General features: G+C 38.9%; 1 protein-coding gene across 1 annotated transcript in view; it reads right to left on the reverse strand.

The window, feature by feature from the left end:
* The window catches only part of USH2A (usherin), a 930,103-nt gene that overhangs the window by 196,873 nt on the left and 717,861 nt on the right, over nt 1-15,369 (reverse strand). Inside the window, exons 51-54 of the mRNA XM_068986285.1 lie at nt 13,033-13,237; nt 7,593-7,790; nt 5,636-5,790; nt 1,612-1,810 (exon numbers count right to left, since the gene is read on the reverse strand). Coding sequence (XP_068842386.1) covers nt 1,612-1,810; nt 5,636-5,790; nt 7,593-7,790; nt 13,033-13,237 — 757 coding nt within the window. The remainder of the gene's footprint in view (nt 1-1,611; nt 1,811-5,635; nt 5,791-7,592; nt 7,791-13,032; nt 13,238-15,369) is intronic.

Consider the following 15,369-nt stretch of genomic DNA (forward strand, 5'->3'; position numbering starts at 1 on the left):
ATGGAAAATAACATCATTTTAATTACTGGTGATGATTTTCATTTTTACTGAAATAAGGAACAAATTTGATCATCTAAATGGATGACGGCTTTCCCATCCCCATTATCATCAGCTTAGCTCAGGATCTTCAGATCAGGATTGCAATGTGCTAGTCCGCAAATATTTTATTAAGCACCTTCTGTAGGCTTATGGCACTTCTGGAAAACAGTGGACATCTGTCAGTGAGTGCTTGCTGTGTGTCGGAATTGTCCAGTTGAGAGTAAATCACGATGAATTTATTTTTTCCACCTGTATAGCACAGCCTGCATCTCCTCTAAGGAAAAATCAGGCTTGCTTTTCCAGGCCTTCCTGCACTTCGGCGTGAGTTTCATCATCCCTGGTATCAATGTACCCTGCTAAGTATAGGGTCCAATGGAAGCAAGGCATTCATTCACTCAGGAAGACTGAGGCAGGGGTGGGGGTGGGGTGCTGGGTGGGAAGGGTTGGGCGGAGTTGGGAGGTTCTGACAATAGGGAAAGAGTGAAAGTTTGTAAACTTCTGCTTGTGTTCTCAGAAACTAAACAAATTTACACAGCTGTCTGGGATGACTCAAATGATGAGCTAAGTTACTAATTCTCTTGAAGCATTCTATTCGGTACGATGAGGGTAATAATTCTCTCTTCCCCATAGGTTTGTGATGAGGATCAAATTAAACAGTAAATGCCAAGGCTTAGGACAGTATTCAACACATTAAATTCACTTATTCTCAAACATTTATTTAGCACCTACTGCTGTGTCATGGATTGTTCTGGGAGCTCAAGGCATGGGATTGAAGTAGGTAGAAATATTCCAAAGGAGCAGGACAAAAAAGTCAAATAAAAAGCAAACACTGTCAGGCAATGAAAGGTCTATGGTGAAAATAAAACAAGGTGATGTGAGGGTGTATCAGCAAAGCTGACCTAGACTGGGTAAATCAGAAATTGCTTTTATTCAGGACTGACATTCAGACTAAAACATGTTAATTATTATTATAATCACTGCTAGTAATTTCTGACACTATATTATAATACTGTACTATTACTATATTATTAAAGCTAATTATAATACATGTTATAATAAGCAACAAAATAATACAATTACTATTAATTAATGTTAATAATAACAACAAATTGTCACAACCAGTCAACTGTTAACTATTCTGTGTATTAATTACCCACACAGTAGATAAATGTTAGCCTCTGGTTGATTTTTCTCCTTCCTTCAAGTACATTCCTGGCTCTCCTAGCCCCATTAACTACCAGTATATCCTTGGGGAATGAAAATGCATCTTACTGTTAGTCTGGGGAAAAAAAAAAAAAACAAACCTTAATACTGATGCAAAAACCCTACACATAATGCATATCAAAGCCAAATATAAATTATTTCTGAAGTTATCTGCTGTTGTAGCTTATTGCTGCCAGTGTGGGCTCTTCTATTAGCATGGATAAGTGGGACCTGACCATATGTCAAGAGAACACGTCCTCTCGAAGTGACCTCATATATCAAACACACACCCCTGGGAGGCTTTGCCCCCCTAACCACAGTGACAGACTCTTCCGGTAGGTTTTCCTCTTTTTTTTTTTTTTTTTTTACCTGTGACCGTATGCTGCCTCCTGTCAGTGGTGTCAGTGTAGATGAGACCTTTCCCAACCTGCCTGAGCTGGTACTCTTTAATGACGCCATTTGGCTTCGGAGGGACATGCCAACTCACATGCAGAGCCTCTGCACTGGGGGCCGTGACTCTAGGCGGAGGGATATTCTGCGGGATTCCTTGGGTGGTAGCTGCAACGACCTGAAAACACAGGAATTAAACAGCAATTTCTTGGAATAGTACACTAGGTATTCTGATCAATGAGAATGTCACTTTTGTTTTAAAATGTTGTGTTAGCTTGGCATATCATTAGCTGGGCTTAGAGAAGCAGTCCCTCTTTTTAAAATTCTCTACCATCCTATTCAAACAATGAAATCTGACCTTGAATGTATTCCTAAGTCTTAGACTACCATTTATCACAGCGGTTCAACAACAGTTTTGATGGCAGAGTGCAGTCCTCAGTTTAAACAAGTAAAAGCTGGCTGGCAGACTGTCTTACTAGAGAACGCTTGATAACTCTCTTCCATATGGCCCATCGGTGTCTTTGCATTTTAACAGCCTGATTTTGTACATTTTAAGCACCAGTAAATTTGGAGCAAAACCCACATCTGAACTTGCTTGCATATAATATACTTTGAACAGTGTAAATGGGCAGCCTTTTTGGTATGATACCCAGCCTTTCCTCCTATGATACCCAGGATGACTTTATAGTGTCTGCACCAATGTTCTAAAAGAGAACCAAGTGAGAAGAAAAAAAAGGTAAATCAACCAGTGATTTGCTCAACATTATCAAAGTATATTTGGATGGAAAAATTGGCTGCCTTTATTTTTTCACAGAATTAAGTCTGATTTTGCTTTCTCACGCATTGTTTTGGCATCTGGTAGGAAGGAGATGTGTTATGTGAAAAGCAGAATGGTTCTAGGACCCTTTGGACCATAATTTTTGATTGGGCCAATCAGCTGCCATCTGTCCAGATGACGGGGTGCAACTGATAGGTCTGAATGAAAATTGTATTTGGATGGTTCTTCAACAGTGTTCAAAGATGCTGAGCTTCTCAAGTTTAAACCATATGAAAACTGCGTTTCCTTTGACTAGTTTGGCATTGGTGAAATGGCTCTTTCCTTATTTTCCTCCCAAATTGTTTGATTACTTTTTCCTTTTTTCATTTAGTAGCTCCCTCAAGGTGGCTGGTCATCTACGGTTTTTGGTTTTTGTCCCTCTGTCTATTCTTAAATGACCATATTCAAACTCATTGCTTCAACTTCCTCCATAGATCTTTCCAACAAATTTCAGTCACTTCTTAATCCAGCTTCTGACTATAGACACTTTCACTTAAAGTACCAAATAAAATTGCTTCAACAGTATGTGACCAAGAACTTCCAGATGTACAACATGGATTTAGAAAAGGCAGAGGAACCAGAGATCAAATTGCCAACCTCTGCTGGATCATAGAAAAAGCAAGAGAATTCCAGAAAAACATCTGCTTCATTGACTACTCTATAGCCTTTGTCTGTATGGATCACAGCAAACTGTGGAAAAATTTTCAAGAGATGGGAATATCAGACCACCTTACTTGCCTCATGAGAAACCTCTATGCAGGTCAAGAAGGAGCAGTTAGAACTAGACATGGAACAATGGACTGGTTCAAATTTGGGAAAGGGGTATATCAAGGCTGTATATTGTCATCCTACTTATTTAATTTCTATGCAGAGAACATATGACATGTCAGGCTGGATGAATCATAAGCTGGAATCAAAATTGCTGGGAGAAATATCAATAAGCTCAGATATGCTGATGACATCACCCTGACAGCAGAAAGTGAAGAGGAACAAAAGAACCTCTTAATGAAGATGAAGAGGAGAGTGAAAAAGCTGGCTTAAAACTCAACATTCAGAAAACTAAGATCATGGCACCTGGTCCCATCACTTCATGGCAAATAGATGGGGAAACAATGGAAACAGTTACAGACTTTATTTTCTTGGGCTCCAATATCACTGCAGATGGTGACTGCAGTCATGATATTAAAAGATTCTTGCTCTTTGGAAGAAAAGCTATGACCAACCTAGACAGCACATTAAAAAGCAGAGACATAACTTTGCTGACAAAGGTGCATATAGTCAAAGCTATGGTTTATCCAGTAGTCATGTATGAATGGGATAATTGGACTATAAAGAAGGCTGAGAGTCGAAGAATTGATGCTTTTGAACTGTGGTGTTGAAAAAGACTCTTGAGAATCCTTTTGACTACAAGGTGATCAAACCAGTCAAATCAGTTCTAAATATTCATTGGAAGAACTGATGATGAAGCTGAAGCTCCGAATTTTTGTCCACCTGTTGCAAAGAGCTGATTCATTGGAAAAGACGCTGGTGCTGGGAAGGATTGAAAGCAGGAGGAGAAGCGAGTGACAGGATTAGATGGTTGGATGGCAGCATCAACTCAATGGATATGAGTTGAGCAAACTCTGGGAGATAGTGAAGGACAGGGAAGCCTGGCATGGGGCTCTTGGAAGGGCCTCTTCCCTTCCATGGGGTCGCAAAGAGTCGGACATGGCTGAGTGCCTGAACAACAATCATTCTGGTATCTTCTCCTCCTCTGACATATATTTGTGAAAGCTTTAAAAATGTTAATCATTCTTTCCTTTTAACTTTTCTTTAAAAAAAAAAACTGAATTGTGTTAGTTTCAGGCATACACCAAAGTGACGTGGTTATATACATATATGTGTGTGTGTGCATATTCTTATTCAGATTCTTTCCTCTATAGATTATTATGAAATATTGAGCATAGCCCCCTATGCTATACAGTAGGTCCTTGTTTACTTTATATATATAGTAGTATGTATATGCGGAGAAGGCAATGGCACCCCACTCCAGTACTCTTGCCTGGAAAATCCCATGGACGGAGGAGCCTGGTGGGCTGCAGTTCACAGGGTCACTAAGAGTCGGACACGACTGAGCAACTTCACTTTCATTTTTCACTTTCATGCACTGGAGAAGGAGATGGCAACCTACTCCAGTGCTCTTGCCTGGAGAATCCCAGGGACGGGGGAGCCTGGTGGGCTGCCGTCTATGGGGTCGCACAGAGTTGGACATGACTGAAGCTACTTAGCAGCAGCAGCAGCAGCAGTGTGTATATGTTAATCCCAAATTCCTAATTTATCCTTTCTCCCCACTTTCCCCTTTGGTAATCATAAACTTGTTTTCTATGTCTGTGAAACTATTTTTATCTTGTAAATATGTCCTTTCTTACAAAGAAAAGACTTTGTATCCATTCTTTTAGATTACACATATAAGTGGTATCATGTTATTTGTCTTTCTCTGGCTTATTCACTTAGTATGATAATCTCTTGGTCTGTTGATGTTGCTGCAAATGACATTATTTAATTAACTTTTGTGGCTGAGTAAAATTCATATATATATATATATATATACACACACACACACACTATGAATATATATTTTTGTTTCCTTATTTGCTTTCAAAATGGCACCATGACCTACAAATTTGTCAAGCCAGATACTTTGAAAATACCTATGATACTTCATTTTAATTCCCCTACATAGAGTTGACTACTGATTCTTCTCAAGGCTGTTGGAGAAGGCTTGGAACTATTTTATTTCCCTATGTCAGATTCCTTTGCCCTTTGCTCTGTTTTACAAGAAATGGCAATTTTTGTTGATATGATATTTAAATAGAATTTCTGTTTTTAAACTGAGAAATGGCTTGGGAATTATTATGAATTTATTAAAGACCAACTAAAAGTGGTTGGTGAAGGAGAAGGGGATTAAGAGGATAATATTGGTTCAAGTTTTTTTCTTTTTGTGAAGGAAATATTGATATTTAAATAAATCTCTCTTTCAGTGATCTATCCTTTCAGATGGAAGTGTTGATACTCAGTTGAGATGCGATATGGACACCTTACTTTATTGACTGTTTTCTGTCACTGGAAACATTACTCATAGCCTGGACCTTCCTACAGTCTTGACACTGGGCAGTTCTGTCCAGAGTTTAAGCAAACTTCTCTTACCTTGCTGCTGGTAGCACAGCCAGCAACTGTGCAAGCTTTCAGCTGGTATGAATACTCCATAAAGGGCTGAATTCCTTCCGTATCAGAGAAGCTCAGTGATGTTCCTCGAAAACATTCAATTCCATTTCGGAGAAGAATGTAGGCAATAATAGGACCTAAAAGAGACAGACAAATGCTTAAATTTGAGTGTGGGAGTCTTTGAACCATTTGCAAACAAATTAGATGGCTTAGAGTTCTTAAAGCTCAACATTCCGAAAACGAAGATCATGGCATCTGGTCCCAACACTTCATAGGAAATAGATGGGGAAACAGTGGAAACACTGTCAGACTTTATTTTTGGGGGCTCCAAAATCACTGCAGATGGTGATTGCAGCCATGAAATTAAAAGATGCTTACTCCTTGGAAGGAAAGTTATGACAAACCTAGATAGCATATTCAAAAGCAGAGACATTGCTTTGCCAACAAATGTCCGTCTAGTCAAGGCTATGGTTTTTCCAGTGGTCATGTATGGATGTGAGAATTGGACTGTGAAGAAAGCTGAGAGCCAAAGAATTGATGCTTTTGAGCTGTGGTGTTGGAGAAGACTCTTGAGAGTCCCTTGGACTGCAAGGAGATCCAACCAGTCCATCCTAATGGAGACCAGTCCTGGGTGTTCTTTGGAAGGACTGATGCTAAAGTTGAAACTCCAGTACTTTGGCCACCTCATGCAAAGAGGTGACTCATTGGAAAAGACTCTGATGCTGGCAGGGATTGAGGGCAGGAAGAGAAGGGGACGACAGAGGATGAGATGGCTTGATGGCATCACCGACTCAATGCACATGAGTTTGGGTGAACTCCAGGAGTTGGTGATGGACAGGGAGGCCCGGAGTACTGCAATTCATAGGGTCGCAAAGAATCAGACACGACTGAGCAACTGAACTGAACTGAAAGTTCTGAAGAAATGGGATAATACAGCATTATTTAATTTTAATTTGCTATTACATTACTATGTTGAAGCAGTTCTTAATTACACCCACTCTTATGGAGGAGATAGATTCTTGACATAAATAATCAGAGTCAATTGTTTATTTCCCCTCAACTGTCAAACATTTACTTTCAAAACTATTTTGCCTTCCTGTAACATGCTTTGCTTATTTGAAAGCAGCTCAGATATATGCTGGGATTCAAAGAAAATAATAATTTTGGGCTAAACATTTGTGAGGGCTAATTCACAAATGAATGATTTAGTTCAGTTCAGTCACTCAGTCATGTCCAACTCTGCGACCCCATGAATCGCAGCACGCCAGGCCTCCTTGTCCATCACCAACTCCTGGAGTTCACCCAAACTCATGTGCATCTAGTCAGTGATGCCATCCAGCCATCTCATCTTATCATCCCCTTCTCCTCCTGCCCCCAATCCCTCCCAGCATCAGAGTCTTTTCCAATGAGTCAACTCTTTGCATGAGGTGGCCAAAGTACTGGAGTTTCAGCCTCAGCATCAGTCCTTGCAATGAACACCCAGGACTGCTCTCCATTAGGATGGACTGGTTGGATCTCCTTGCAGTCCAAGGGACTCTCAAGAGTCTTCTCCAACACCACAGTTCAAAAGCATCAATTCTTCGGCGCTCAGCTTTCTTCACAGTTCAACTCTCACATCCGTACATGACCACTGGAAAAACCATAGCCTTGACTAGATGGACCTTTGTTGGGAAAGTAATATCTCTGCTTTTGCATATGCTATCTAGGTTTGTCATAACTTTCCTTCCAAGGAGTAAGCGTCTTTTAATTTCATGGCTGCAATCACCATCTGCAGTGATTTTGGAGCCCCCCAAAAATAAAGTCTGACACTGTTTCCCCATAAAACTGAAGTTCCCTTTTTATGGTTAGATGTGTGCCAATGAAATGCATCTCACTAATTTCCGTTCCCTTATGGATTTAATTGGATTATGTTATTTTAATTTTAAAAATAGTTTCATACCATTTGACTGTATAGGTTTCTTCCAGCTTAAGACTATTACATCATCAAGATGATCCATTTTTGTCCACCTGGGGGGACTCACGCCTTCAGGCACATCTTCCTTTGTTCTGGCTCTAACTGCCTTGCTGAATCCTCGCCCATAGCGATTCCAGGCAGAAATCCTATACTCATACATCATGTAGGGCTCCAGGTTCACATCTGGAAAGACAGAAAATCAGACAGTGAAGTTTTTTCAAAAAATTAAAAAACTTTTTTACCATCCTATTGAAAATGAATGTCAAAACCTTTAAAGAGTTAAAAATAAATGCCTCATGTACTAATCCCAGTGTATGTAAATAAAAACTTGAATGTCTTTACTTTCTGAATCATAACAAACATTGTGTTTATTACAATATTTAGAAATATGAAAGACACAGAGATATGAAATTGCACAGAATAGAATTCACCTTTCTGAATAGAGAGCTATGGATACATTAGAAAACAGATTGAAAAATAAAAGCATCCAACTAATGTACATTAGATGTTAACGCTTCCCAAGTTCATGATCTCTTCTGCATGAGGCAGGTTTGGCAGCATTCTTTTATAATTTTATTATTATAAGCTTTACCAATTATTACATTGTCAATATTAGTTTATTAAATTACTGTATGAATTATAATGTAGTTATGAGATACAGGAATTGAAACTTAGCACATCATGATACCATTGTAATGAATAACAGTGAATTCACACTCCATTATACATACTGTATATCGGAGAAGGCAATGGCAACTCACTCCAGTACTCTTGCCTGGAAAATCTCATGGACAGAGGAGCCTGGTAGGCTATACAGTCCATGGGGTCACTAAGAGTTGGACTTGACTGAGCAACTTCACTTTCACTTTTCACTTTCATGCACTGGAGAAGGAAATGGCAACCTACTCCAGTATTCTTGCCTGGCGAACCCCAGGGATGAGGGAGCCTGGTGGGCTGCCGTCTGTGGGGTCGCAGAGAGTCGGACACGTATATACTGCACTACATATTCTTCCTTCCATCTTCCACCAAGCCAGAAAACAAAAATCAAACCAACCAATCTAATTAAAACAACAAAGCCAACTTGCTAAGATTTTTGGTCTGGCTAAAGTTTTAGACAATCATCCACATGATTCTATGGTGTCTCAAAAGGTGTCTGAAACATCTTAGTTCAATTTTGAGGTTTAATAACTTTGGAAGTACAAATGCTATAAATTTACCAAAACATTCCTTGAAAGTTTAATTATTTAAATCTGCTTTCTACTTAATTAATTCTGTGAATTTTGAATATGTACATGTGTATTTTTGTGCGGCAGTTTCTGATAACTCTTTCTTAGACAGGAGGGTCAGAAGAGGTCCTCCTTGGCTGACAGGCCACCTGCCATATCTCCACTGAATGCAGGTTAATTCTCAGCTCTATCTACTTGGGTTATTTCATCACATTCTCTTTACATGCATCTCCTTACAATAAGCCCTACTCTGCTTCTTTTATAGAATTAGTATGAAAATAAAATTCAGTAAGTTATGTTGCAGAACTTCATAAAATATAAATTGCTATAAAAATGTATTTCTGTCTTCATTTTTCTCAGGATAACTGGTACCTGTTCCCAGATCTCCCTTCTGTCCAGAGACCTCTTGGTCAGAGTCTACATTTCCCAGTTACCTTTGCAACTTGGTGTAGTCACCAAGTTGCAGTTTGGTGTAGTCACATGACTTATCAACAATGGAAGGAGTGTGGGAAGTGACATAGGCAATTTGTGCACTTTCTAAAGAGGAAATCACTTGCCTTGCATTTGCATTCTTATCCCCTTCTGATGGGCTAGAACTAGGGTGTTGTGGTAACTCAGGTTGTACCGCTTGGAAGCATGATGAAGAATCTAGATTCTGAATGACCCTGTGGGAGTGAGCTTCCCAGAATGTCCACTGGCCCACAGACGGTAACTCGAGTTTTGAATGTCTTGTTATAGTAGATTAAACTACTCATTACAAGTAGCTGTTATTCTGTACATTTCAAGCCCACATTTCCATTTCTATCTATGCCAGCTCTCCACACTTCATTCCTGTTTTTTCCTCCACTGTATTTCATTCTCCTTTGACTCTCTCATGTCTTATCCTGTATTTTCCCATAAGGGCTGGTTTTTCAAAGACATTCCCAGCCCATAAAAGCTTTTTTTTTTTTTTTTTTTAGTTTACACATAAGAAATCATTTGTTGAAATTTTACCTTTCCTCAATCATCTCTCTCATTTCTCAGAGCTCTTAGTTCCTTGCCAGAATTTTTAACTCTCCTTCTTTCCTCTTTTACTTGCAAACTCAGAATCATTTTATACATTACATGGTGCTAATATTCTGATAATTGGGGGTGTTGGGTATTAGGGGGTGTATGTTTGTTCAATATTTACTTGTTAACTGCTGAAATATCCCATACATTTTTTTTTTTTTTTAGCTGACAGAACAATCCTTCCAAAAATGTGTATATAACTGTGTCATTCCATTGCTTAAAAAGTTTTACTATCCACTCATTGTTGCACAAAGGTGAACTCCTTAGTGTGGCCTCAGAGGGCTTCATTATATGAGCCCTGCTCTCTGGCCTCTTCTCCATGACTTTCTCTGCCTTATACATGCTACATCCATACTGAGATACTGTTGTTTTTCAGACATGCTCAGCTTCCTCTTGCTTCCTATACTTTGCATGTGGTTCTCTCTCTGCCTGGTTCACCTCCCCTTCTCTCCTCAGGCATAATATCCTCTTGAAGTCTTTCCTCCTTCCTTACCTCTCCAATCTAGTTTAGGTGTCTTTGTCATATTCTTCAAAATTATCCTACGCTAACCTCTATCACAGAACTTATCTGCACATCATTTCTCATATTAGAGATAATTACATATTTGTTTCCCCATCTCTTCCTATTAGCTTCAAATCCCTGATGGAAATTCCTATTTGTTTTAAAGGTCCTGGTATGAAGGGCTTCCCTGGTAGCTCAGATGGTAAAGAATCTGCCTGTCCTGGCATACGGACTGGTTATTAGTAAGGATTTAATAAACTTTTTTGATAAATAAAGGATTGCATGAACAAATGAATTTTGGTCAGCACTGGTGGTAGGTTTAAATTGCCAATCTCTTAAAAAAACTGACTTTTTTAGTCTATATTGGTCTCAGTGGAATTTGAGCATCATTCGAATGCTTAAATTTTTTCATGAAGAAGAAAATTTTGTCATTTTTCATTTTTAATTTACACTGTTTTCCAGTAGGCAAAATAATCTGAAATATGGTCATTAAAAGCTTTCACAATATTATATCAGTAGTTGGAAACAACTATTCTCTTCTGGAGAGGTCTATCGCAAATATGTCACAAAAATCCTTCAAAATCTTGACCCTGTTTTAAAAAGGCAGCTAAAAGTACAGAATTATCTTAGAAGGAAACAAAGTAAGTTTTAAATGAGGGTTTCAGCTTGAAGGAGGTTGGGGGCACCCAGAAAGGAGTCCTACACTCCTTGGGAGTGTGGGGTCCTCTTATGTCTGCTGCTCCTGACAATGATGTGATATGAACCTCACTTTCCCCATAAGTTACTTTTATTTACATGAATTAAATCTATAACAGGGGCTGGGAGGAGATTAGTGGTCCAACTGTCTTCTTTCCTGAGGCTTTTCCCAATTAAAGGCACTACAATAAATATTCTTTATTTGCTTACAGTGTGATAAATCTAAAAGGTAAACAGGGCGGTTCCTTTTGTGGAAGAGATGAGACAAGTGTCCAGCTGCCTATGAGGCATGGCATGGTAGGGGTGGTGAACGGCTTGATCACGTGTCACAGGAGCACAGAAGGGAGAGAGGGCTGGACTTGGGAAGTCTTCACTGCAGATGTGAATTCTGACCTTGTCCTTGAGTGTGAGAGTTAAGAAACACATTTCAGGTGTAACAAACAGCCTGAAGGAGGTTGAGAGCACCCAGAAAGGAGCCCTACACTGTGCGGAGTCCTCTTATGACTGCTGCTCCTGACAATGATGTGATATGAACCTCACTTTCCCCATAAGTTATTTTTATTTACAGATCTGACCTTTGGTTTCCTCATCTGTTAAATGATCATACTTACCTGATTGCTTTGAGGGTAAGTTAGGTAAGGTTTAAAAATGCCTAGCACAAAGTGGTGGTGGTGGGGGCAGGGGGAGGGAGGAATGGGTTGGGATTTGGGGGTTGGGAGATGCAAACTATTATATATAGAAGAGATAAACAACAAAGTCCTACTGTAGAGGGCAGGGAGCTATATTCAATATCCTGTGATTAACCATAATGGAAAAGAATTTTAAAGTACACACACACACATAGCCAAATCACTTTGCTGTATAGCAGAAATTAACACACATTGTAAATCACCTATACTTTAAAGAATGCACAACACCGGAACTAAATAATACCCAGTGAACTTTATTCCCCTACCTTCCCTCCCTAATCTACTCCCTCTCCTCCCAGTATCCTGCCTTATTATTTTCCTTCTCAAGAACTGCCATTAGTACAGGCAATGCAGTCATGATGGAATGGAGTGGAATTTATTTGACTTTAGCTTGCTTGAATTATGTCACTTGCATGTATTCTATTTCACTCTAAATAGATGTGTGTACACACATATATACACACAGTTGCACACACACATTTAATTTTCGAAAAACAGAAACTTAAGTACGGCCTTAAGTAAATGGTTGAATAAAACAAAGTGAATAGATGGCAGAACTATTTTGGAGATAATCCTAAAATTCACAGCATTTTTCTCTACACTCAGCTAAGCCTGAGAATCACTATTTTGGACTAATGCTTTAAGGCCGAGATGGGGCTTAGAAATTACTGTTCTCCATAACCATGAAGGTTCTTACTCCCAAGATGGTGGCTGTCTTGGGGAACACCCCCAAAAAGACTATGGGAGAGCACAGCCTCTGGACCCAGACTGAAGAGGAAAGGGAATACTGATTGCACCGAGCACTCTGTCTCCTCCTCAGAATGATGCTGTCAGGTCTTAATGAACAAGCATGTTTCTCCCTCTTTTATGCTTGCAGGAATAACATTAACAACATTCATTCATGGCATTTGCTGAAAGTCTGCATTCAAACTTTTGAGAAAATTAGGCTCATTTAAAATTAACTGTGTATACCATAAAAGGTCGCAAAACTAATTTATCCCTCCGTTCTTTTTTCTCTATGTGCTTACTTTAAAATACATTCCTATTTAAAGTTAGACTTAAAAGTTGTTTTAACTACTAACTTTGAACAGTTCCAGATTGTACCTTTAATTACCTGGTAACTAGCTGGCTCCTAAGTATGATGAAATTAATTGATATGAGGTGAAGGAAAGAGATGAGGTCAGGGGGAAATAAATCTGCATTTTCAACAGCCTGTCACTCTCCTTTCTAAGCCATAGGCAGGTTGGCTCCCTCTCTGTTACCTGTGAAAGAGAATGTGTTTACACTTCCCGTATGAACAGTCTCTTCAGCAGATGAACATATTTCTTCCATTGAATCCTTCCTGATGGAACTGTGAGATCCTCTTATCACAGTACAAACGTGGCTGGTAGAGTTGAAGTCGCACCTGCCGCAGTGTGCTGTGGCTTCCGTGGATGCCGGGCAGAGGGTTCTGCATGCTTTCGTTTCCTAAGTCAGGTGGTAGAGGTGGGGAGAGTGGGGGCCGGGGGGAGGAGATTTAAAAGTTGCATTTAGACATGGGTGGGCTAGGTTTCTACAACTCTCAAATGAAATTTTCTTCTGCTTAGTTCATGAATGACTATCTCAAAATTCTTAAAAAAAAGAAATGGAGGCAGTCTGTATTACTAGAAAGAGAAGTTACTTTGAAATGACACAGATTTAGACTCATAATCCAGTTTTGCAACTTACTAGTGCTGTGACCTTGAACAAGTCTCTTATACTTTCAAAGCCTCAGCTTCTTCCGTGAAAGAATGGAAGTTCAATTTACTATATGGGTTTGTTGCATGACTCAAATGACAGAATGTAAATGTCTTACACTTAGTAGATACACTATAAATAATAATAGTAGTCATTATTTTATTATTGTTGCTTTGACACTTTTCTGGTGGAATTTTCGAGAAAAAACAAAATAAAGAATGTGAAATTTGAGAATCTGTGCTTCGTGTGCTCTTAGGAATGCTGGACCAATGAGAAGTATTCTACATCCAAGTTTTATAAAATTTAAATATTTCATAAACTGTCATTATAATCATTATTATTTATATGTGTAAACTTTTTATCTGGTAAATCTCTGGGCTTTTTGTAGTTATTGATATGTATAAGTAGGCTTTAAGCTCAGAAAATGAAATACTTCATCATCTGAAATTACAGGAGATAGATATAAGGCAATATTTCTACAAGACAAAGTTCTACTTCATTTTCCTTTTATATAGGTAGCATAACTTATTTAAAATCATTCTAGCTATTTAAAAGTGGTCTACATTGAATCTCTCTATTATCTAAAATAAGTTAATTTTCCCAAAGATCATGAAAATAAAGCTGCTCAGAAAAATATAGCTGGATTTCCACTTAAATATGGTGAATTGAACACATGCATTTATCTTCACTTCCTCTTAAAGCCCAACCAAATGACAATAAAGGAATATAGAAAGTCTAAGGAAGAGAACTAACACCTATTTTTTGGGATGTGGATGTATGTGGCAGAGACAATGGTATGTGCCCAGGAATGTCCATTTTTGCCTTTTCTCCCTAGGAACACTAGATTTTCCAGTCTGACTACAAGAGGAGGAGTCATGTGACCAGAAATATCTGCATGATGATGTTCAGAAGAGATGCTTTCTGCATCCAAGGAAGACCCTACATGTACAGTCATCCACTCTTTTCCTTTTCTCACAATATGGAAGGGACTTGGGTTCCTGAGACATTGCATGGAGGAGAGCTTCTGAAACCACCCTGGACTAACCTGTGAAAAGTTAAAAAAATTCCTTTTGTTCACCCACTCCATACATGAGGACATTTCTTTTTACCTTGGCATTGTTCGATGTGTTATAGAAAAAACATAATTTAGTGCTTTGAAGTTGAATGTTTCCTTAATAACAACAACAAAACCCTAAAGTATAAAGTGTCATTGGCTTCAGGTTAAGCAAGTGGTGGAAAGAAATTTGTAGTGAGTTTTGGGAATCTGAGAAGGTCTGTTATACTGTGGCTAAATGTTTGGCAATACTTGGCCTTGGGATGACTGTCAAAGCAAGCCACGTACCCCTGAATTCACTGTTCTGGGCAAGACAGCATAGGCTAGTACATGAGCCTGTGTACATGTGTGCTTATGGCTGCATTTGGCGAAGTATTAAAAAACTGAGAGAAACTTAGAAAACAATTTGTGAAGCTTTAAAAAAAAATTAGAGAGGGTTCCTTGGAAGATATAAGCCACAGTGGGAAAACTAAATAAAAATCTGCATCCTGCTCAGTGAGAACCCCTCGTTTCTACTGGATTCCCCATATGGTGGCTGGGTATGTATCCCATCCAGACCTAGGATGGAGCACTTAAGGATACTTCATTAAGTACACCTACTGAGGATTCTTGGTAATGTGATTTACTGACAAAAAGCCATCTTGCCATAATGAGGACCCTACTGTGTTCCCCACCAATGGATTTCTACATATAACAACATGTCAGTCAATCTCCAATGGAAAAAAAGAAGTTTAAAAACATAGAAAAAATGTCAGAGGAAGCAAAAACAAAACAAGGAAAAGAACAAAATGAGATAGTACCAAGCTTAAACCATAATGGAGAAGATTAT

This window comes from Capricornis sumatraensis, chromosome 14 (assembly GCF_032405125.1).
Source record: "Capricornis sumatraensis isolate serow.1 chromosome 14, serow.2, whole genome shotgun sequence".
NCBI lineage: Eukaryota > Metazoa > Chordata > Mammalia > Artiodactyla > Bovidae > Capricornis > Capricornis sumatraensis.